Here is a 25,194-nt window from a genome sequence, read left to right as displayed (position 1 = left end):
GGAATTGAAAGCAGGGACACAAACAGAGATTTGTATATCAGTGTTCACAGCAGCATTATTCACAATAACTAAAAAGTAGAAACAACTGAAAACTCCATCAATGTATGAATGGATAAGCAAAATGTGCAATATACATGCAATTGAATAGTATTCAGCCTTAAAAAGGAATGAAATTCTGATACATGCTACAACACAGATAAACCTTAAAGACATGCTAAGTGAAATAAGCCAGACATGGACACCTGGGTGGCCCAGTTGGTTAAGCGGCTGCCTTTGGCTCAGGTCATGATCCCAGAATTCTGGGATCAAGCCCCGCTTTGGGCTCCCTGCTCAGTGGGGAGTCTGCTTCTCCCTCCCCCTCTGTCCCTGTTTGTGCTCTCTCTCTCACTCTCTCTCAAATAAATAAATAAAATCTTAAAAAAAAAAAAAAAAAAGAAAGAAAGAAGCCAGACACAAAGGGACAAATATTGTGTGGTTCCACTTATATGAGGTATCTAAAGCAGTCAAATTCATAAAGACACAAAGTAGAATGGTGATCATCAGCAGTTGGGAGTAGGGGGAATGGAGAATTATGATTTAATAGGCAGAGCTGCAGTTTGGGAAGATGAAACAGTTCTGGAGATGGATGGTGGTGATGGTTGCACAACAGGAATGTTCTTAATGCCACTGAATTGAACACTTAAAAATGGTTCAAATGGTATATTTTATGTTATGTACATTTTGCCACAAAAAATATTGGTGAATTTTGGGAATGTCATATGGGTTTTATTATACTACTCATGCAACTTTTCTGAAGGTTTACAATTTTCAAAATTAAAAAGGTGAACAGGAAGACTTAACACTTAGTTTTGAATTATAAAAGTAGACTCACACATCTGGAAACAAAAATTTAAATGAATACCTATTTAAAAGCTCTGTAATTAAAAAAAAAATCCAATAGTACCATCTTCGTGCTGAAATTAGATTAAATCCACAAACAATTGACTATACACAAATCTTTCTGTTAAAAAGAAATATTTCTTAATATTATTAAAAAGAAGGCTTTGTGGGGTACCTATGTGGCTCATTTGGTTAAGTGTCTGCCTTTGGCTCAGGTCAATCCCAGGGGCCTAGGATTGAGCCCCATATTGGACTCCCTGTTCACCAGGGAGCCTGCTTCTCCCTCTCCCTCTGCTGCTGCCCCTGCTTGTGCTCTCTCTCTCCCTTGCTCAAATAAATAAATAATCTTTTAAAAAAATAAAAATAATAAAAAGAAGCCTTGGAAACCCATTCTCAAGAAACTGAACTTTGATTACCAGGTAGCAAGTTCAGAAGATAGCAGAATGGTGTGTAATCATAAACAGATTATCTCTTTGGGAGCAAACCTTCTGGCTAATTCTAGGTCTAGATAGCAACATTCCTATTACTGCTTATACTTGTAATTAGCCAGAAGCCTTTGCTTCCAAAAGCCACTTATAACATCAGATAGCAAATATAGTCACCCATATTGAAGCTAGATATGATATCAGACACCTAATACAGTTGTGAGTCAAAGAATAAACTTCAGGGGCGCCTGGGTGGCTCCTACTCTTAATTTCAGCTCAGGTCATGATCTCAGGGTCCTGGGATCAAGCACCAAGTTGGGCTCTGTGCTCAGTGTGGAGTCTGCTTAAGATTCTCTCTCTCCCTTCCCCTTGGCCCCTCCCCTTGCTCTCCCTCTCTCTCAAATAAATAAGTAAAATCTATTTAAAAAAAAAAAACTTAATTTCGTACCAGCATGGAATACCATGCTAGTCCCTCATGGGCCTTTTCAGCCATAACAATGGCAGTGTAATATCAACAGGTATCATCTTAGAAAATTAAGAAAAATAACATATTCAACTCTTCTGAAATATCAAGTTCTCCAGATAGACACGAATAGCAAGAAAATACAAAATAGATTCAGAAGAGATATAGTTAAACATAAGCTACTGAGGGAAGAGAAAAATTTATATCCCTCAGATATTCCACATTCTTAAATCTAGAAGAACAGAAAAACTGATTTTTTTAAACATAAAGTTCTTAACATAATCACAGGACTCAATAGCTATCAATGAGAAATCACTTTGCTATACTCTCTGAATACTAAGAAAAAAGTATTTTTTGTACCTAGAATCTGTATCAATGATATATTCTATGAATATGTAGTTATGTTTACATAGAAGTTTCACATAAAGCAATAATATTTAATGGTTAATAAAGTGGCTCAATTATGAACTATTTAAATTGACTGTAGATGGCGCCTGGGTGGCTCAGTCGATACGTGTCTGCCTTCGGCTCGGGTCATGATCCCTCGAGTCCCACATCAGGCACCCGGCTCGGCAGGAAGCCTGCTTCTCCCACTCCCCCTGCTTGCATTCCCTCTCTCACTGTCTCTCTGTCTCTGTCGAAAAATAAAAATAAAATCTTAAAAAAAAATAAAAAATAAAAATAATAAATTGACTGTAGAATAACTTTCTCTTTGACTATATCAAATGACTCAACTTATATGAATCTCTGCTGCTACTGTTTGCTATATAAAATTATAGCAAGCTAAACCATGTGCTCCCAAAGTTTATAAAATATATTGGAATATTTAGGATAAATTCAGTTTCAAACGAACTATAAGCTTATTTGAGATGTTTACCAAAATAGAACTTTCAGCACAGAATCAATGAAATCCTTTTTATGAGTATAACTAATTTCCTAACTGGAATCTTTTTTTTTTTTTTTTGTATTTTCATTGAGATATACCATAGATACTGCAATCTGAAGTGTATAGCTCCATGAATTTACACAAAGAAAACACACATGTGTACCACTACCCAGATCAAGATAGACTTTACCAACATCCCAGAAGTTCCCTCCCACTCTTTACCCACCCAACTCTCCACACAGTAAATACTATGCTGATTCTGTGTCCATAAATTAGTCTTGCCTGTTTTGAACTTTATATCAAGAAATCATAGTATGTACTCTTTTGTGTCTGCCTTCTTTTGCTTAACATTAAATCTGTGAGATTTACTGATATTGTTATAAGTAACAGCAATTTGCTTTTTTTCATTGCTATACAGTAGTCTTCTGTGTGAACATACACAATTTGTTTATCCATTCTAGTAACTGGTGGATATTTGGGCTGTTTTGCTTTGGGACCATTATAAATATGCTGCCATGAACACTACAGTACATGTCATTCAGAGTACACATGTATCCATTTCTGAAGGATACATACCTACTAGTGGAACTGCTGAATCAGAGAGAATTTTTACGTTCAGCTTACTGCCAAACCATTTTGCAAAGTGACCGTATCAATGTATACCCTCCTAGAACCCAACTGGTCCACAACGGAATCCTTTTAAATAAGGTTCAACCCAACTGAACTGCTACGTTAATAAATAAACGGAGTTTTAGTTTCAAAGAGTTTGAACTGAATTGTAGGTAGGATCTGACTAACTGAACAATTAGTCAATGTTTACATGTAAATTTAACCAAAATGCTTAAATACCAGTTTACATATCACCAAAATAAAATCAAAGATTAATTTTCCGCCTGACAACATAAATCAATTTATACAGGCTCAACTCTTAAAGGATAATAAAATTCTCCCATATTTATCATTAGATAAACACAAGACCAACCGATTATATTTCTAGAATTGGCAAATCTCTGCATAAAGCGTGAACTGGTGAAGAGCAATTCAAACATTCTCTCAGCACTGATATGAAAAACACGGTTGATATAAAGTCTTCCATGAAGATCTTTCTCAGGAATATTTTCTGGGGAAACAAACAAACAAACAAACCACAGGACTGAAAGGGAAGAAACCAAGGAATGGTAATTTCAAGATTTTGTTTTGTTTGTTTTGGCACAAAATGGTTTTTAAATGTGATTACAATTATCAGCACATTCCAAAACACTATTAAAACTCTAAATTGGCATTATATACATAGGTACTGTATGTAAGTATACATAATATATATCTAATTAAACTATACATGATCAATATTTCAGTCATCAAAACCCAAAAGATACAAAAATATCTAACTTGAATGATATTAAACTTCCACAATATATCTCTCAAGAGTATTTCATAAGTGACAAGGTTAATACTCGTACACATAGGAGTGTATCTACCACAGCAATTAGCAGGTCCTATTTCTGAATGCTCATACATTCAGTAAATATTAAATAATGAACGGCTCTAACATCTGCTGCACTAACTCAGTCGGCTGAATAATGCTTCCAGCCTGATTTAAAGCTGACTGCCCCAAGATAAGTATCATCGTATTCACAACCTATTCTCAATACCACACGAAAGAACTAAGAAATCCTTCTGAAAAGTATTCTTCAAAGCTAAATAATGGAATATCACATTTTTCTGGGAACCTGATAATGATAATGATGTTGAAAACTACTGGTAGCAAATAAAGAAACAATATCTGCTCACCTCTCCCCATGTTCCCTGGAAACATTATATAAAATAGCCCATGCTTATAGGGTACTTACTGTAAGTCAGGCATTATACTAAGCATCTTACAAGTATCCATTCATCTTATCCTCACAGCAATCCGGGGAGATGGGTGGTATCATCATCATCTCATCATATAGATGAGGAAAACTGAGGAACAGAATTGCCAAAGCTCCATAACTAGTGAGTGACTGAAATGGAACTTGAATTCACTGCAGCTCTAGGGCACACAAACTTAACCTCTATTTTATACTGCCAGGAGTTTAATTTAGAAGAATGGAATGGAATGGGAATGGAAGGGAAAGGAAAAGAGAAAGGGAAAGGGAAAGGGAAGGAAACGAAACGAAAGGAAAAGGTTAAAAAAGAGAAGAGAAGGAAAAAGACAGCCAGGAATAAGAGCCTGGTAAAGGAAATAGAGTAAAGCAACCAATATGAAATTTTAATGATTTCAGGACTGGGATTATTTATTATCTCCAAGATTATGCTCCATCAATACAGAATAAAAACTGTGACAAAAGCTCCCCATATTACAGATATTATGCTCTAAGAATTATCTGTGTAGAGCATCTGTCAATATTAAGCCATTGGGAAGCAGTCTGGTCAGGTAAAGGCAGTAGTCTAAGAATCAGAAAAATTCTTCTAGCTCTGCCTTCATCCCAACTATTGATTTTTCTCCCTCATTAAATGATTTGTGTCTATTTTGCTACAGGTGCAAAAAACTTAGGGCTATCAGGCAGATATTGATTTACCTTTTCCCTGCAACAATACTATATGTAGGCAAAAGCTAGGCATGGCAATTTCAAATAATGGCTCCTTTGGTATAGAAATAAATCACTGAAACTAGGTAATGTGCTAAGGTTTTGTGAGATAACTTCCCAATTAGGCTTGAGAAATAGCTTTTTCTGAAATAGAATATATGTTCATTGTAAAAATAATTCATATATTCACAAAGAAAGCAGACAAGTATAGGTGATTCTATTGATCCTGCTCATTTCCCTCACAGATCTTATCTCTATTTGTAATTATATCTTTATTGGCTTATTGACTTGTTTATTGCCTCTCTCCTGCATAAGAGTCTAAGTTCCATGTGAGTAGAAACCATGTCAATTTTAAACACCTGTATACATTATGTACTTGGCATGTAAGTGTTAACTATTTTTGAATAACTACTGAAGATGCTATATTAGGATCAATTTTTATTTATAGGACTTTCATTGTACAACCATATTTTTTAGCTTTTTATTTTGGAATAATTTTTAATTTATAATTAATGAAGCTGGGTGTTATTCCCACTCTTTCCCAGTAATGTCCTTTTTCTGTACAAGGATCCAATCCAAAATGCCACATTGCATTTAGTTGTTTATCTCCCTCGTCTCCTCCAATTATATTATAACAGTCCCTCATTCTTTCCTTGTTTTTTTAATGGCCTTATACACTTGAAGAACACTGGTCAGGTATTTTTGTAAAATGTCCCTCAATTTGGGTTTGTCTGTTTTTTTCACCATTAGACTGGGGTTGTGGATTTGGGGAAGAATGCCTGCAAAGGTGAAGTGCCCTTCTCATCAGACTCAGGGGATCTGGGCTATCAACGTGATTTATGATAATGGTAACCATGATCACTTGGTTAAGGTGGCGTCTGGCAGGTTCTTCCACTGTAAACATCACCATGTTCATCTTTCCATGTTCTGTTTGTTAGAAATGAGTCACTAAGTTCAGCCCACACTCAAGGGAAGGAGAATTAAGCTCCACCTCCTGGAAGGGGGAGTATCTATGTATATTATTTGAAACTTGTGCTTTCTCCCCCATTTACGTATTTATTTGATCATTTATATCAGTATGGACTCATGAATAGTTATTTTATACTTTAGGTTATAATCCAGTGCTATCATTATTTATTTTGTTGATCAAATTTTTTTACTTTGGCCATTAGGAGCTCTTTCAGGTTGACTCCTATGCCCTCTTGATATTCCTTTTTTTTTTTTTTTAAGCATTTCTTTATTTCTGGCCCTACAAAATACTCCAGCTTCATTTTGTGTATTCCCCACCTCAGCCCTAGAAGCAGTCATTTCTCTAAGGAGTTCTCGAACTGTAATTCTTCAAAAGTAAGTTTCTTGGGCGCCTGGGTGGCTCAGTTGGTTAAGCGACTGCCTTCGGCTCAGGTCATGATCCTGGAGTCCCAGGATCGAGTCCCGCATCGGGCTCCCTGCTCGGCGGGGAGTCTGCTTCTCCCTCTGACCCTCCTCCCTCTCATGCTCTCTGTCTCTCATTCTCTCTCTCTCAAATAAATAAAATCTTAAAAAAAAAAAAAAAAAAAAAAAAAGATTTAAAAAAAAAAAAAGTTTCTTGTTCACATTTATGAAGGAAAGAAAATTACACTCATATAAACATTTTAATATATTTTCACATTTCACTTAAACTCCATTATTAAATTGTTCTGTATTATGACTGATAGAATAGAATTCATGGTACTACCATTGGAAATTATTAGTACCTTTTGTATGTAAATTAATTCAAAGAAGTAAGGACATGAAATAAACTATTTCCACCTGGGATTATTATTTATGACATTCACAGTACTTTAAAGCCTCCTGTACAGGTAACATCACCAATAATACTGCTGTAACATATGAAGCTAGCAAGTGGTATTTCAAGTGGGGAAAGGGACACCACTCAACCTGGTAGCAGGTTACTATTTCCAATAAAGAAGAAATATTTCTTGAATTGAAAATATTCAAATCTATCAGTTTTTGGCCAGTGGAAATGATGGGAAAAGTGAGACAGATAAATAAATATGAGAAGGACATGGGCATGAAGGAATAAAACATATGCTGACAGTGTTTTGAGGGTTCATGAAAAATGTACTAGGTAGGTATGCAAGAACAGTAGATGATTGGAGTTTGACTAACTAAGGACACACAATTTGTTATATCTTCTATCTTCCAAAAACTGGTGACCTGCTGTCTTCTTGACTCAGATTGAGGGTTTTCTTTGCATCTGAAAAATCAAGTTCAATTGAGAGTGTTGTTCAAAAACCTGACTCAGGTAACTATGTCAGGGTTACCTGGTTTAGTCTCACGGCTGCTTCCCTGATGTGCTAGACATGGCTTTTGCTAAGCTTTCTCAAGAGGTCTACTTGTCCTCACCTTTAGTAATTAATAAGCATCACCTGATATTTGATTCCTGTTTTTCTTTGCTTGGCTTTCCCATTCATCTTGTTCTGTCAGCTATAGGTCATGGATTTCAATTTTGCTATTCTTTTTTTTTTTTTTTTTTTAAGATTTTATTTATTTATTTGACAGAGAGAGACACAGCGAGAGAGGGAACACAAGCAGGGGGAGTGGGAGAGGGAGAAGCAGGCTTCCCGTGGAGCAGGGAGCTCTATGTGAGGCTCGATCCCAGGACCCTGGGATCATGACCTGAGCTGAAGGCAGACGCTTAACGACTGAGCCACCCAGGCGCCCCTCAATTTTGCTATTCTTATGTGCCCCTCCCCCAGCCTAATCTTTGCCTGACTTAGCTTCCATTCTCAACATAAGTGACTTTGGTTAGGGAATCCTGTCACACATTCTAATCCCAGCTATATAAAATTAAATTTAACTCTGTCATGACACAGCCCAGGTGTCTCATGCCATCAGACAGTTTGTCAGTTTCCACTCAAGGCTCTACCTCCTGGGGCAGAGGTTTCACAGACTATCCATGACATGATAGAGCAGGGCAGGTGAAAGAAGTAAATCCTAACAGCAAGAGAAATATTATTGTGGCCGAAAACATGGCCATAATTTCCTTATACTTGTAGATGTGAATACACTGTGTCAACTCATCTTCATCTGCCAGGAAACACCTAGCACCTTCTCATATGCTCTGAACTCCTCCCCAAAACTGGGCATGTAGTTAATAAGCTGAAGAAAGCTTGTCAGCAACAACACTCTAGATAAACAAGGTTCTACAGCTTATTCTGTGAAGTATTACATATCAAATTTTTAAGTTCGTACATGGTTTAACAGATTAAAACACAATGCTCAGCATTTTGTTCAGGAGCTGGCGGCCCGGAACCCATTTCTGGAAGTACAGAAATATCCCCAAAGAGGCACCCTTCAATCTTGATGGGTTCTAAACTGCCTACCAAAGAATAAGAACATTAAAAAAAGAAGCCAGTCAAAGCAGATTCTAGGCTAACTTTCCCTACACAGGCTTCAGTTAAACTCTGCATCAAAGGGACTGAACTAGCTGCTTCCGGTCCCTCTGTGAGATATTTCATGATACGCTGCTTTGCTGATTCCTCTCAGGGATACACGAGTCTAGAGGGAGTCTCTACTTCAAAATGGTCCAGTGCCCCCCTCCCAAAGATTACAATCTATAGGTGGCAGAAAAGAGGAAAAAAGAAAATCCTCTCATTTTCTCACTGAGTGCTCATAATGGTAGATCAAAATACTATCATTTTAAATAAAATCATGTTGGGTTTAAAATAATCTGCCACCTACCTAACACCCTCTAAATCCACACACAAATTTCCTGGGACGGTTTGCTTCTTTTGACCTTTCTTATTTTCCCCAGTTCACTGACTTCAAGTGTCTTCACAACCCCACAACTTCCAAAAACTAAAAAATAGATTCATTAATTCAATGCACATAATAGGTCTGATAAGCCTGAGATTTTGAAATCTGCTTAGCGAAAGCAATGGAAGTACTTGATTCGTTATGTAATGATAATCTAATAAGAGAAAAGTCATCCCGTGCACCTTAAAGAAAACCTCCACAAAAGAAGGCTGGATACTGTATGTAAGGTCTTAATGCTGTAAAGCCAGTCTTTAAGGGACACCAGCAAGGGAGGAAATGGGATCAGGGCTCCCATGCAATATAGCAACTACACTACTGCTATTCTTTATTTCTAGATATGAATGCAGCTCACATGAGATTTAATATTACCCTTTATGAAGCTTATCATTAATGTTAATTTGATAGGATCAATAAGGAAACTTCTTCTTAAGAACCATTCTTATAAAAAAGCAGGTAAGAAAGAGGAGGAAAAGAAATCCCTGTTTTGGTGTCACTTACCTGCGTGGCCACTGGGTGCCAGAGCAGACCTTCCTAAAGTCAGAGGTTCAGCCAGGCAAGATTACTAATTCATACTGCTGCATACCAAAGCATGAATGGTAAGGACACTAAGAGAGTCTAGTCATTCATGGAGCTCAATCCTTTTAAAAGAACTTACTCTCAACTATCTTTTCAAAAGAATTCAACAACTGTCTTCTTAGTGCATTCTGTGATTTTTAGGAACTACTGAATTTTTATTTATGTATTCAAGAGCAATGGATTTAGTTTTCATTAAAGATACCTGCTACAGTGTTCCCAAACCAAAGCTGATTTAGATTTGGTTTTCATAGATTTGGTCTTGGTTTGCTTTTAGATTTGTATTTGATTTTAGATTTGACTTGGATTTAGTTTTGGCTTTCATGGATTTGGTTTTCACTATAATAAAAGGCTTCAGGGGCGCCTGGGTGGCTCAGTTGGTTAAGCAACTGCCTTAGGCTCAGGTCATGATCCCGGAGTCCTGGGATCGAGTCCCACATCGGGCTCCCAGCTCAGCAGGGAGTCTGCTTCTCCCTCTGACCCTCTCCCCTCTCATGCTGTTTCTCTCTCTCTCTCGCTCTCTAATAAATAAATAAATAAAATCTTTAAAAAAAAAAAAAAGGCTTCAGGGGCTCCCACACCAGGTCTAATCTGAACAGTAACTGGACTAGCGAATACAATCATATCCCACAGATCCAAATCACTATAATGTCCCCATTGCTAATATCATGAGCATTGCTGGACAGAAAGCACAAAGAGCAAAATCCACTGGCATTGCTCCCTTTCCTGAAATTGGAAAGTAGTCACTCTTCGGTATCTTTCCCCATGTTTCCCCACTTCACTGTTTCAGATGTCAACAATCTTACAGTTAAAAAAAAAAAAAGATTCCTTAAAATGCCCACTTAATAAGTATGACAAGCCCCAGGTATTAACTTAGAGAAGGTAGAGAGAACATGATTTCTTATAAAGTTTCCTTTAAGCAATTTTCTACTTTCGTATCTCTCTCTCTCTTTTTTCCTTCCTTTTTTCTTTTTTTTCTTTCTTTCTTTCTTTTTTTTTTTTGGTAGTTAAAAGAAAGTAAATTATGGTGTCTATAACACTATTAAGATTTTTATTCAGATTTGCCTTTCCATTCATGGAGATCTTCAAATTCCAAGCTTCTGAAAAGTGGAGATGGGTTAGACCTAGCAGCTTCTTTCCGCTATTTTTTATTAACTTCCACCTTTCTTTTGGTTCTTTATAGAGTGAGAATGTGTCTAATGCAACTAAATTCTCAATCTGCATTCACCCAATACAAAGATAAACATTAAAAGACACAACTGAAATCTTATTAAAATTTATAAGAAATTCTTTACCTTCATCAACAGAATCTGAGGTGCTGCTTTTGTCCAGAGAAAGATACTCATTTTTATTCAAGTCCAGTGATTTTGATGGCATTCTACTTAACCTCTTTTCTGAAGTTAGTAAAGGACTCTTTTTCATCTGTTTTTCACTTTGGGGTTCCTCTTTCCCTGACCCCTAAAAGGCAAACAATCCAGTTAAAAAAACATATTATTGGCTTAGATTTTAAGGAGGGATCTTTAATAATAAAGATGGTTTGAAATACAGCTCTTTGAAAAATATGTTTGTTATGTTTACATCACATTTCTAATACAGTCCATAAAATATTGATAAATAATAATATATTATCTTACAATAAATCCTAAAGTCATCTTCTTACACAGTAATGAACAATAAATTTATGAAGAACATCATATAAAAAGAACTCACAGTTAGCATCATGTGAATCGCTTAAGCAGAAGGGAAAGGGGAGCAGGGGACAAAAATAATGGAACAGCAGGTTCTTTGGGATGGGAAAGGGAGAGGAATCAAACCCGATTAGTGTCCCCAGACAATACCTGCCCCATCATCTCAAGGAAGAGAACTCCCCCATTCTCAAGACCAGTAACTACAGGGGAAAGGGAAAGAAAATAGGTAAGAGTCACGTAAGAGTACAGTAGAGGAGACTGGATTAACAGGAAACATTAATTTCATAGCAAACTTGTAAGAACACAGTTGGCTTTGCTGTTAAGGGACTAAGAAATTGGGCATTAAAAGATATTCAATATATCATTCTATCCATACTTTCTGGGGATGATTTAATCAAGATACGTCATTTCTATAATAAATTTAATGTTAGGCATTAAAGTATGAATGCTATTGCTATGTTAGTATTCAAGTAGAACTGTATTATAATTAGGTTTAATAGAACAGTGTAAAAATATAAACAATACAGCAAAGTACCTTCTTGCATTATCTGTCTGTAAGCAGATGAAAGAGCATATTTCTAATTCTTACATTTCCTGCCCCGTGAGATCTTTGAGCAGCACTGAAAGGCAGAAGCTCCAAGGAGGAGACAAGTTTCTATTGGCCACTCAGAAAGCAGAATAACAACTGGGACCCAAGACACAATTTATGAAAGGATTATACTCCCTAGTCAGAGGACTGATTCTTCAAGCAGAGATTACTGCTAAAATTGAGATTTGATTTATTTTGGAGTTTCACACTACAAAGCAACATGCTTACTTAGCTGACTCAGAACCTCTTTAGCAAATGCTAAGTAGAGTAAGTTTCCACACATATTTCTCCTGTTGTTTATAATTAAGATATGGTTCCTATTATAAAGAATAGGGACAGATACTTTTAGGAAAAGTAACAGTCACTATCTTTGAGTGGTTGGCATCTGGACAACTTTTATTTCTTTGCATTCTTTTCTGTATTTCCTGAATTTTTCCAAAGAATATTAATTTTTTAACTAAGAAAGTTATAATTCCATTTAAAAATGTTTAAAAAAATGTTATTTTTCACTTTTTGTTATTTCCAACTTTCTTGGAAGTAAAAATGAAACAAAGTAAGTGACATATGATATTTGTTGACATCTGAGAACCTCACTATACTGTTCTTGAATGCAAAAAAAAAGGAGTGAACTTCTCTATTACTTGTATTCCATAACCCGAAAATCTCTATACTAAACATCAATGAACATATGATCACTCTTAAAACATTAAAGTCTTCCTCTATATTCCATTTCCTTTCCCTAAAGGAAATATGATATCCTTTAGGGATAAAACTAGAAGCAAGAACCAATGGATTAACTATTGTAAGAGCAGGTACAGAAGATGATGTCACAGGGCAGTAGTAAGAAAGACTCAAGATTAGTAGTTTTGAGAATCCAGTCCTCAAAGTCAGGCTTTTGTAAAAGGATGAGGAAATTGCAAGAGATCTCCTGTCCTGGTACCTCCCTAAAATTGAGTGGTTTGGTTTTCTCCATGAGAACATATACAGAGATTGGCATCCAGAATCACCTCCCTTGTACCAATAGTAAGTTCCTAAGGGTCTCTAGATGGATAGTTTTGTAAGAAATCCACAATACAAAATCAGACTGGGATAGATGTATGACAGTTGCCTGAAACAAGTTGATAACTTGGTGGCCTTTACATATTCTATTTCAGTGTTTTCCCAACACTTATTCACAGATGCTGGGAGCTCCATGGGAGAAGGTAGAAAAGGTCCCTTGCTAGCTACATGCAGATTCACCTTCAATTATAATAGCTTATGGTTATTGAATACTTAATGTGTGTTAGGGATCGTTCAAAGCACTTTCACATATATTAATTCATTTAATCCTTATTTAAAACCCCTATGGGGTATTATTGTCTTCATCTTATAGCTGAGAAAACGAAAGCATAGAAATGTTAAGTAATTAGGTTAACTTCTTTAAGGGCATTCAGGCAGCAAGTGGCAGAGGTTGGATCTGAAAGCAAGGCTCTGCTTTACACCAAGAAGTTCAGCTGTGGCCCAGACCTGCATCCCAGTCAGCAGAACGAAAGCTCTGCAGCAGGAGCCCTCTCCGGACTCAGAAGGTGGTCTCCAAATGCCACTCTTCACTAAGAACTATGGCCCATTAGGAAAATGGCTGATACTAAGTCTGGGACAGTAAGTGTACAAAGTGTGCCTGGGACACATAGTTGTGCTAGAAAGAAAGGAAGCCATCAAAGATTATTGATCATTTCTAAAAAACAAAGAAGCCAACCTGAAGTGGCTCCTGTTGGCAGAGGAGACAAACCGAGTATTTAAAAAAATAAATATGACGACTCAGATGATAGAAACTCATTGAAATTAAAAAAAAAAAAAAAAGCAATGGGCTTATAATGATACTTGAAAAAATAAAGGAAGAAACTAAGTAACTATGAATTAGCCGGATGTGCCCGCTTTCATAGTCAACTTAAGAAGCACCCGTTGTTACTCAAGCATGCAGCGCAGGGTTCTCATCTCCCCATTCAAAACAGATTCTTTCTACCACACATACCACTTAATCTGAGAAAAATTCTGCTAACTATGAATTCCTCTATATTATTATATCTTTAATGACGTCCAACCCCCTTATAGACTAATGCTCAGGAAACTGTCTGGTAGTTCTGCTCCATATCCAGGTCTGAACAAAACCACATATTATTCCCATATAACCTCTGCTACTTACAGAATTAAAATCTTTCTCCTAAGGTAAAGGGACAGCCTGACATCTTAAATTTTTAAACATTTTGTACAGTGTATTTTTATTTGATCTTGCATTATGATGAACACATAGCAGCATCAGATATATTTTAAAAGGGATACCATGCACTAACCCCTTTTGGTGGATTTCCATCAATTGACTCTGCTTCTGAAACCCGATTAACTGATTCTTGGGTAAAACTGATAGACTTGGAAAATTTTTCATCTCTCTCCCCACAGTCATCCAAGCTACTTCTTCCTGGACGTCTGTAAGAAACACATCATTATAGAAATATAATCAAGGTCAATTCCATACCAATGAGTGATTTAGTCTCCCCACTGAGGTCCTTTGCTATTATAAAGCATTTTGACAACAAACGGGTTTTTGTAATGTAACAAATAAGCCCTACTTATAACAAGGCCATCTTCTTAAATCACATGCAAGTTGACTTCATTTCAGAAAACAAAATATGCTCACATGAGATTTTATAAATTTTAGAAACCATTAAAAAATTAACCATGTACAAGTGGCTGTAACAACTAATACAATGAATATTATAGTTTGTTTAAATTTCAGTTATAGACCACCACACAGCTTTGAAAGGTGCAGGGTAGATGTTTGTTGGATGCCAGTCAACACCAGGAGGCAGTTTCAGATCTCCTTCCTTCTGATTCAGTTCCAGCTGAGGTGGTGAGTCCCTCCCAGGAGGGGGAGCTCCTGATATCTGAGCACAGACCCCATCAATCAGTCCATGCCCGCCTTTTTGCTCTTCTCCTTCCTAAGAACAAAGTTTAAGGAACAGCTTTCATATGGTCATAGGAACATGACTATAACAAATGTCCTGAGACCTACTTTTCCTCTCTCAGGGAGGAACATAAAGAAAGGAAAATCTATGAAAAATAAAAGGAGTACAACTGATCTAATGTCCAGGTCTCAAACTTACTAAGCAATTATTCCTATGTAATCTTTGCTACATAGAGACTTAAAGCTTTTTAAAAATAAAGTAGCAGGCTATCATCTTTAGCCATGTTATCCTAAGGAAGGAACACCCCTATTCTACCCCACCCAAATAATACTTAGGTCTGCCACCAAGTCACTCTTGGCCAGGCAGAATGGCAGGGCTAAGGGGACCCAACAAGAAAAATGGCCTTGAGACTAGCTCAGCAGCTGAGTGTCTGCATGTGAGGATTTTAAGGATGGGGGTGAGCTGTGGAGAAATACAGAAAGGAAAAAGGAGGAGGGAGAGAGTGATGGAGAGAATGAAAATGAAGACAAAGAAGATGGGAAGAGCTGAGGAAATAAAAGTTTGAGACATACGCTTCTGTCGGTAATGGGAAAAAAGAGAAAAGGAAGAGAGGGAATGAGGATCTGGCCACATATTCTCTGAGAAAGCACTCAATCACCAGAAGAAAACAGCAGCTTCTCTGGTGACTTCAAAAAGCTGGACCTTAGAGTATACAAAGCAACTCGTCAAAAATATTCATTCCCTTCTTCAAAGACTAGAAACGCCTCGAGGTGGCAGGGACCTTGGAGCTCATCTCATTTCAGAGATGAGAAAAGTGAGGATCAGAAAGGCTAAGAGATTTGCTTGAGGTTGTGCAGTTACTTGGTGGCCAAGTCCAGACTAGTATCCAGATCTTCTCCACCGTAATCCAAGGCTCTCTGCATTATGTCAATTGCTTTTCTACCCAGCTCCAATACCTAAGAGAGACTAGGAAACTTTACAAGAAGAGCAGTACAATGGAAATTTTTAACTTTACAGAAAACTAATAAAATATGTATGTGTAACCACATAAAAAAGACTAAAATGTTGGTGCTGAGTATAAAGAGGATCAGCATAACTAGAAGGCTACCTAAATAAAGGAAAAATTATGTACACAGTGAGACTTCTGAAAGATTTCTATTTTAAGATTTATTTGCTATAGAATTTTTAAGTAAGAGTTTTATTAAGATATAATTCACATACCATAAAATTCACCCCAATACAGTGTACAATACAGTGGTTATAGAGTTGCACAGTCATGATCACCACTACATAGTTTTAGAACACGTTCATCCCCAAAAAGAAATCCTGTACCCATTAGCAATCACTCCCCATTCTCCCTTCCTCCCAGCCTCTGGCCACTACTAATCTACCTTCTGTCTCTATGGATACACTCATTCTGGATTCCATTTCATATAAATGGAATCATACAATATGTGGTCTTCAGGGACTTGCTCCTTTCACTTGCTTCTTTCACTTGTAATGTCTACTATAGAATTTGATGTATTATCCCTAATTGTTCTTATTGCTATGACCTCAATTACCGTTGGACAAAACGCACTTTTACTTGTACAGGTTAATAAAAATGTCCATTCTTCCCAATGAATCACAATCAGTCAAAAACGATCTCTCACCTCTGAATCTCTTTATTACATTATCTATTGCTCCTTTGGGCCTTTATCATTTTCAACCTTATATTATAATTATTTGCATTCCCCATAGTACTATCAGTTCCTTTCATTAATGCATTCAATATTCATCGAGTGCCAACTACATGTCAAGCACTACTTTAGGGTTTCCTCGAGGAAACATCAGATTATCTTTGTATTCTTCAAAATAACTACCAGCTAATTTATTTTATTGTTATCCATACGATCAGAGATGTCACTGGGTACTTCTCCAGATCCTTAAAAAAAGCTTTACTAAAACCACACTTTAAGCAAATCCTAGATAGCACAGTTACAAAACTAACATTTCCTTATATGTCCTGTATTTGCTTACCAGTTTAGCAAACTACTCCCTGTCCTCACCTTTCACTGCATTCCACTACAGCGAACAAAGAGGCAAATTCTACCCAAGGATGAATTAATAGAAATTCTAAATTAGTAAAGTCTAAAATAATTCTGCTTGAATTAATGATTAATAAATCGTGAAATTTCAAAACATTTTGCTCTACCTTGGCTGCACATTATCCTCGATGGACAGAGACAAGTTTTCCATCTCTTCAGCATTTAAGCCTAGCTCACTGCCATAGTTCTGCTGGAGCAGCTGCCAGAATTCCTGTCTGGTCAAGCTCTAAAATGACAGAAAAATTACACCAAGTATTGGAAAATATAGGATAGGATAACATAGTGATTCAAAACATGAATTCTGAAGTCAAAATGACCTGTTGTGCAGATTCTAAATGTGTAACTTTGGTCGTTATTTGACCTTTCTAGATGTCAGTTTTCTGTATCTGTAAAAAACAGGTCCACAAAACTTATCTGACCGGGTTGATAGGGGGAGTAGATAAAATGCTGATTTTAAAGTGTGTAACATAGTAACTACTGTAAATGGGAAGTAAGATGTTTAAAATGGTCTTTGCGTACAATAGTTTGTTCACGGTATCTGGCAATCACCAATCTGCAATTTAAATTCTACAATCCAACCAGTCTATTATGACCACTGGATCAACATTCAGAGTTCTAATCATCAATTCAGAACCATCCTCTTAATTCATGATTTATCTGAATATTTCAACCATTTTAAAAACCTTATATATCAGGGGCGCCTGGGTGGCTCAGTCGTTAAGCGTCTGCCTTCGGCTCGGGTCATGATCTCAGGGTCCTGGGATCGAGCCCCGCATCAGGCTCCCTGCTCGGCGGGAGGCCTGCTTCTCCCTCTCCCACTCCCCCTGCTTGTGTTCCCTCTCTCGCTGTCTCTCTCTCTGTCAAATAAATAAATAAATCTTTAAAAAAAAAAAAATCAAAAATATCCAAACAGTTACCTACAATAAAGTTATTCAAACTAAGTAAAATGTCAGGGCTCTTTGGGTCTGAATTACATTAGCCTAGAATAGTTATCTAAGGCTGATAAGAAACTCTCATTGTAAATAATGTGTGTCTAATGAACAATAATGTTCTAACATTTTATTTTTTAGTATACACCACTTGTTTGGTGGGCAAAGTCTTGAAGATTAGTGTCCATAAAAGAAAAATAAAAAGGATCACTAGTGGCAGAGAAAGTTAAGGAGCCACTGTCCTTGATCCTAAAGGTACCCCCACACATTTCTGACTCCCACACCAAAAAAGACATTTGTGAATAGCAATTAGCTCATACTAATAACTCAATCTTTCAAAGACACTATCTTTGAAATACTTTTAGTGTCATAAATGGACGGTTAACTTTATAAAGAGAAACAAGAAATATTTCAATATACTTGTGGAAGATTAACCTTTTATAAAAACTTCTCTGGAATAATAAATATCAAAGTATTCCAAAAACAGACTAAAGGAAGTGGATAAACCAATGATAAATATTCAGACAGCTTCCTAAGAGTGAAAAATATGAAACTTAGACATAAAATATTAACAACAAAAACACAATTTTATTTGACTACATAAATAAATAAATGTTTAAAATATATTATCAAATACTATCAGGAAGTTAACAGTAAATAGAGTAATATACTTTTTTATCTATTAGTTTATATATATATGAACTCTTATATATAAAGTATATATTTATATATACAAATATAAAAATATAAAAGTATATATAGTATTTTATATAAAAGGTATAAAGTATGTACATATATATAAATTAATGGAAAACAAAATAGAACTCATTTAGTTCACTATCTTTTTTTTATCATCTTTTTTTAAATTCACCATCTTACAGATCTACTAATTTGTTAAAAATAACTTTACAAAGTTGGTCAGAAGTCACAAAAAATGTGGTTATTTGTAGTCATACTGAATATTTAAACATTAAAACATATACCCAGACTGATATTCATGATTCTCTGAATAATAATTCTCTGAATTAGGTTGTTTTAGAAAACAACCTCAATTTTCAACAAAGGCTGACCACCTACCTGCAAACAATGGAGGGTCTCCCAGGTTCAGCCTGTAGAGAGTACTTTAACAAAATAAAGATGAACCAAGTAGCAATCAGATAAGACTCAAAAGTCAGAAGATCAATTTCTGGCCCAGAAAGCTTTGTATCCTAAGTATTCTGCAGTCTTTATCTGCATCAGAGTTCCAAATACTTAATGACAACTATGTGAAATCACTGCTTTAATCTTCTCATTTCGTTATGAGAGGCTTTTCCTTATGAAAGACATGTTCTACTGAGTTTAAAGCACATTATTTGTCACTTCCTGGTCTGTAGAATCAGCACTCTTTCCAAGGTTGCAGGTCAGAATGCAGAAGTGGTAGTTATACCTCACTCTACAGGTTCCTAAGCCACTCCTACTAAAAGAAGATAGGTAAACAGGATTTTATTAAAGGGACAGTTCTCAATTTCTTCTTTTCCACACAAGATTAGGAACAATAAAATGTCAATGAAAATATCTACTTGTGCTCAATTATGTAAGATGCCTATCGCAATATTATTCCAATCTCATTTTAGAGACTAAATATATTAAGGGTTAATTTTTTTCTCCATGCTAACACTTTCTATTCAACTCTGACGATGTCATTATTACTTCTTCATATGCCACTTCTTCAGTATGGATGTAGCAGCCCCATCAGACTTGTGTATTAACCCTTTACAACTATCAAAGATTGTTATCTCTTGAGTATTATAAATGGAACGCCAGGAAATAACAGGAAGAGCAAGCTATTCAGTTTGAGCAATTCCAATAAGCACTCAGCACATCATTCATCACTGAAAAGTTTGTATCTTTATTACTCAATAGTTCTTTCCTTTAAAAATATTTCTTACTTTCTTCAGAATAATTTCCTGGCAGGGACCTGGACTGTAATAAACACTACAGAGAGTCTCATCTACCAATTCCAATTTATTTCCCTGAAGAAAAATTTTCTTCTAAATGAAAAATCACAGCTTGCCCCAATTTCTACCTAGTTATTCCATTTAATTTAGTAAGATGTGTGGACAACATCAAATGCTACTCAATGAACTGCGACGATATCATTTGGGGGGGTTGTTAAAACCTAATTATTGTATGCAATAGCAGAATGAAAGACCAGAGCGACAATGGAGAATACTACTCCCTCAAACTGTAGAGAGCACACATGGGGGCTAGAGTCCACTGTCTAAAAATTAATGCTTTTGACATATTATGGTAGTTCTCACAGGCTGAAACTGTAGATAGATATCCTTACTCTACTATGGTAACCAAATTGCTATGAGAAAAATATACATTAGCTATACTGGAAGTGATTTTATATACCTTTGCTAAATACAAAAATCCCTATAGCAAACCATGAGTATATAGTAAATTTAGTAGGCTTAAGGGGGAAAAGAGAACCTAAGACTTAGCCCCAAGAAAGCCTGGTACACAAAGGCTGAGTAGAAGAGGAGTGGCCAACAACAACAACAAAAAAAAATGAGGGAAATACCAGGGAGGTAAGAGGCAAGTCCAGAAGGAATGCTGTCATGGAAATCAAGGGAAGAAGGTGCTCAAAATGGAGGGAGTATATAGTGACAGATCAAGTACAAGGACCACATACATGGCAAGTACAAATGTGCCAAGGAGTGAAACAGCCTGGCAAACCAGTTCACCATGACTAGCATTGGTGGTGGGGAGAGAAGGGGAAGGGAGGAGGAAAAGAGTCAGTGGGAAGGGGGAAGCAGCCAGAGCATGAGGACCTTGTATGCCATGCTGAAGAATATGGGGTCTACACTGTGAAAATATAAAAAGTCACCTACTAGTTTCACATAGAAAAGTAAAAAGTTCAAAACTGTGTTTTTGAAAGATACTCTTTTAAAACTATTATCGCTTTGGTAACAATCTAAAGGACAGATTACAGTGTTAAAAAGAGATCATTAGGAGACTTTTGTAACGGTTCAAGCTAGACACGATGAGGGCCTTCATGAAAAACACGACATGGTTGGAAAAGAAGAGGTAAGGAACAAGGATACATCCAGGTTTCTGGCTTGGGGGACCAGGTAGAAGGAGGCACACTTCACTGACCAAGGGAAAAGAGGTGGAGGAGTTCTACTAATCAAAAAGGTAAAAAAGAGGGAACAATATAAGAATACAAATACTTCTCCATTACCAGGCTATTATATAGAAAATGTGACTAAAATAGTTAGCAATTTTACATTTATTTTTTCCCAGGTAGGTTTGAATGTTGCACTTACTAGATTTATAGCACTACTAGAAAACTTCTAGATTTCCAAGTAATTCCAAAAGAAGTGATCATTGGGGAGAGGCCCAAGAAAGAATAAGGGGATTTGATAAGGCTGAGGAGTCTGCAGAAGGCGGGATGCCACTCTTCCAAAAGGTTTCAGAATTTGACATTAACTTCATAAACTGACCACTTTTTGGAGAATGGCCTCCGCATTGTCAGCGCCCTGGAGTTGCACTCAGAGTGGCTGACTGTAACAAGCCACACTCCCAGACCTCATATACTCACTCAGTGGTAAATATGCTAATGCACTATAGGGGAACAGACCTTTCTAATCATCCAAAATCTTTCCTTCTGCCACACAGGGTGCCTCAACACGTTGGCAGTCACGTATTAGTAATCAGAAATTTGCATGATAAGCATGGAATCAGAGCAAAGGTGGACAGTTTTCAAGGACCAACTGTGATGTTGGTGTGGCCTGATGATTCATCTCTGTACATTGTCTAATGATAACAATCTACCTCTGTGACTCTACCTTTCTGTCCTAAGTCCTAAGTTCTTGGCCTAAGTCCAGCCAAACCCCCTTCAGACTGACATATTCCTTCTTTATATATACTAACACATTCAATCAACTGTTTTTAAACCATTTTTCCCCCAACGCACCTCAGGAACAGGACCCCTTTTTGTCATTCTCCTATTAGCAATTCCCAAAATAGAAGCTGGAATGAGAGATATCATAATTTGGAGAGGGAGGGGTCTGTACACATCTGAAGAGTGCCTCTCATCACCTCATCCCTAATTCTGACACATGCATCTCCTTCTGCCCTTAGGGACTAAGTCTGAAAGCCATTCTGTCTCTTTAACCCTTACAATTTAAAATGTGTGCAGATTTCTGCTCTCAGAGGCCCTGGATTTAAATAATCACTCTCTCGGGGCACCTGGGTGGCTTAGTTAAGGTCCAACTCTTGATTTTGATTCAGGTCTTGATCTCAGAGATTGAGTCCCACTTCGGACTCCATTCTGGTAGAGTCCCACTTCGGACTCCATTCTGAACATGGAGCCTGCTTGGATTCTCTCTCCCTCTCCCTCTGCCCCTCTCCCTACTCGCTCTCCCTCTCCCTCTCTCTCAAGAAAAAAATAATAATAATCACTCTCAAATGTATTCTTAAATTTGCATGAAGAGCTAGCTTCATAGCAGCCCCTATGTACTGGCAAGAGAGACCACTATTATCTGAGAGAAAAACAGTGCAAAAAGAACATTTTGATTCATCCTGCCTGTATTGTATCAAAAATCCTAAATCCAATTATATGATAATATCACGAGGAACATGAAAGGATTAATATTAAGATTTGAGCTTTAAACAAAAGTCTTTTAAGTTTTAAGCCGGTTAAAAGTAATAACCTTATATATACACATCTTGTTTTCTTTTTTCTCTTTAAGATTTTATTTATTCATCACAGAGAGAGAGAGAGAGAGAACACAAGCAGGGGGAGAGGCAGGCAGAGGGAGAAGCAGGCTCCCTGCTGAGCAAGGAGCCCAACGGGGCACTGGATCCCAGGACCCCAGGATTATGACCTGAGCTGAAGGCAGACGCTTAACAAACTGAGCCACCCAGGCGTCCCTACATCTTGTTTTCTTAATAACTCAAGTATACAGAAAATAACATTCTTTTGGCAGCTGAGGATTCTTTAGTGTTTCAAGATAATCATTTGTTCTCATGGCACAAAGAGGTTTAAGAAATTGAGTTAAATGAACATTCAACTTAGGGCATACCTTGAATGTTGTTTCTGTAACTAAATGCCTGTGTTTTCTCCCCATCATTTGCCTTTTCCTTGAGCAGAGAAGTGAAAAAGTGTTGTTACTTAAATGTAATGATTATCGGGAGTCTAAATCATTGAGGTTTTACTAAATTGAGTCAAAAAGTATTTACTGAGCATCAGCTATTTATAATACAACCCTATAAATTACTGTCCACTTTTGAGAATAAAGGGCACTATTGACAGAGTGCTAGATGATAGTGGGTAAATCAAGATGTATGCCAAAACAGCTATGCAGTAAACACTGCACTTGTCACTGGACATAAAACAATGAACAAGACAGACATTATCCTTATCTTCAAGATGTTTATAGTCAAGCGAGGAGAACAGAAATAAAACAAGAATTACAAGTGTAATGAATGTTACAAAGGAAAAGTGCAAGATGTTACAGAAAGGTGAAGGAATGGATCTGACTTAGTTTTATTAATGAGTATCACTTCAAACTAAGGGGTGGGAAAGAAGCAGGCACAAAGACCATGTCTGAAGATCTAGTGCAGGGGGGGAAAAAAAGGCAGAACATTTAAGAACAGGGAAGATGTACTGAGATGAAGCTGGAGTGGTGGGCTGCCACCAGATCGTGCAGACCTTATAAAAAATTTTAGATTTTTATTCCAAGGGAAATGGGTATGAAGCAGGAAGCTAATATTAGTAGGTATACATTTTTTAAAAAGATAAATTTGGCTGTAGTATTGTTCAGAGGTCAAAAACTTTCTGTGGAAGGCCATATAGCAAATACTTTAGGCTTTGCGGACAAATCGGTCTCTGGTGGGACTACTCAACTCTGCTGCTGCAGTGTGAAAGCAGCCCTATAATAAACAAACGGGCATGGCTATGTGTCGGTCAAATTATATTAATGAACAGTGAAATCTGAATTTGTCATGAAATACTATTCTGTCATGAAATATTCCTTTTATTTTTTGAAAAACCGTTTAAAAATGTAAAGCCAGTGGCCCTGGGTGGCTCAGCCCATTAAGTGTCTTAACTCTTGATTTCAGCTCAGGTCATAATCTCAGGGTCGTGAGAGCAAGCCCCACACTGGGCTCTGCGCTGGGAACGGGGCCTGCTTAAGATTTTCTCTCCCTCTACCTCTGCTCCTCACTCCCCTAAAAAAATAATAATAATAAATAAAAATAAAATAAAAAATAAAACCATTCCTACTTTGTGGACCTTACAAAAACAGTTGGCAGGAATGCTTGGCTCTGATATAGAGCGTGGAAGGGGTAAGAGCTTTAAACTAAACAAAATAGCTGAGGGTGGGGAAGGGCCTCTATAGAGTCTTATCTTAAACCATGGTTGCACAATTATTTACAAAAGACAGAAACCATCAATTGTTTGTATCAAAGAATGCAGTGGCCACTGTCTTTTGGTCGCACAAATCCCAGATACTCAATGAGCTATCTAGAAAAAGGGTGCTAAGCTCAAAGGTTGTGAACTAAGCTGAAATGATATAAATTACTGCACGAATAAGCATACTGACAGTTTAAACACATGTCTAAACATTGAGGATTTATGTTAAACTAAGCCAAATATCTGAAATAAACTGTTCTTTCTGAAGCCATGCATCAGAGGAACCTTATGAATGAAAAAGATGTACTTTTATTTTTTGAAAAAGATTTTATTTATTCATTTGAGAGAGAGAGAGAGAACATGACAGGGTGGTGGCAGAGGGAGAGTGAGAAGCAGACTCCCTGCTGAGCAGGGAACCCCACTCAGGGTTTGATCCCAGGACCCCAGGACAATGACCCAAGCCAAAGGCAGACACTTAACTGAATGAGCCACCCAGACACCCCGAAAAAAAATGTACTTTTAAAAGCATTCCTGGGGAGCCTGGGTGGCTCAGTCAGTTAAGCATCTGCCTTCGGCTCAGGTCATGATCTCAGGGTCCTGGGGTCAAGCCCCACTTCAGGCTCCCTGCTTTGTGGGGAACCTGCTTCTCCCTCTCCCTCTGCCACTCCCCTGCTTGTGAGTTCTCTCTCTCTCTCTCTCTCTGTCAAATAAATAATCTTAAGAAAAAATAAAAATAAAAGCATTCTTTCTTGGGGCACCCTGGGTGGCTCAGTTGGTTAAATGTCTGCCTCGGCTCAGGTCATGATCCCGGGGTCCTGGGATCGAGTCCCGCATTGGGCTCCTTGCTCAGCATGGAGTCTGCTTCTCCCTCTCTCTGCTCATGCTCTCTCTCTTTCTCAAATAAATAAATAAAATCTTTAAAAAAAATTGTTCTTTTTCAAAGGCACCATATTTGTCTCCGT

General features: G+C 37.1%; 1 protein-coding gene across 3 annotated transcripts in view; it reads right to left on the bottom strand.

Moving 5' to 3' along the window:
- GRAMD1C (GRAM domain containing 1C) overlaps positions 1–25,194 on the bottom strand; it is an 86,779-nt gene that overhangs the window by 19,057 nt on the left and 42,528 nt on the right. For all 3 annotated transcript variants that reach the window (XM_032406563.1, XM_032406564.1, XM_032406565.1), the window contains 4 exons: positions 17,008–17,126; positions 14,202–14,334; positions 10,890–11,052; positions 3,636–3,773 (listed from right to left, as the gene is read on the bottom strand). In XM_032406563.1, the coding sequence (XP_032262454.1) occupies positions 3,636–3,773; positions 10,890–11,052; positions 14,202–14,334; positions 17,008–17,126 (553 nt within the window). The remainder of the gene's footprint in view (positions 1–3,635; positions 3,774–10,889; positions 11,053–14,201; positions 14,335–17,007; positions 17,127–25,194) is intronic.

The sequence above is a fragment of the Phoca vitulina genome, unplaced genomic scaffold (assembly GCF_004348235.1).
Source record: "Phoca vitulina isolate PV1807 unplaced genomic scaffold, GSC_HSeal_1.0 scaffold8, whole genome shotgun sequence".
NCBI classification, from domain to species: Eukaryota; Metazoa; Chordata; class Mammalia; order Carnivora; family Phocidae; genus Phoca; species Phoca vitulina.
The sequence above is the reverse complement of the archived record's forward strand: the minus strand, read 5'-3'. Positions and strand labels throughout refer to the sequence as shown.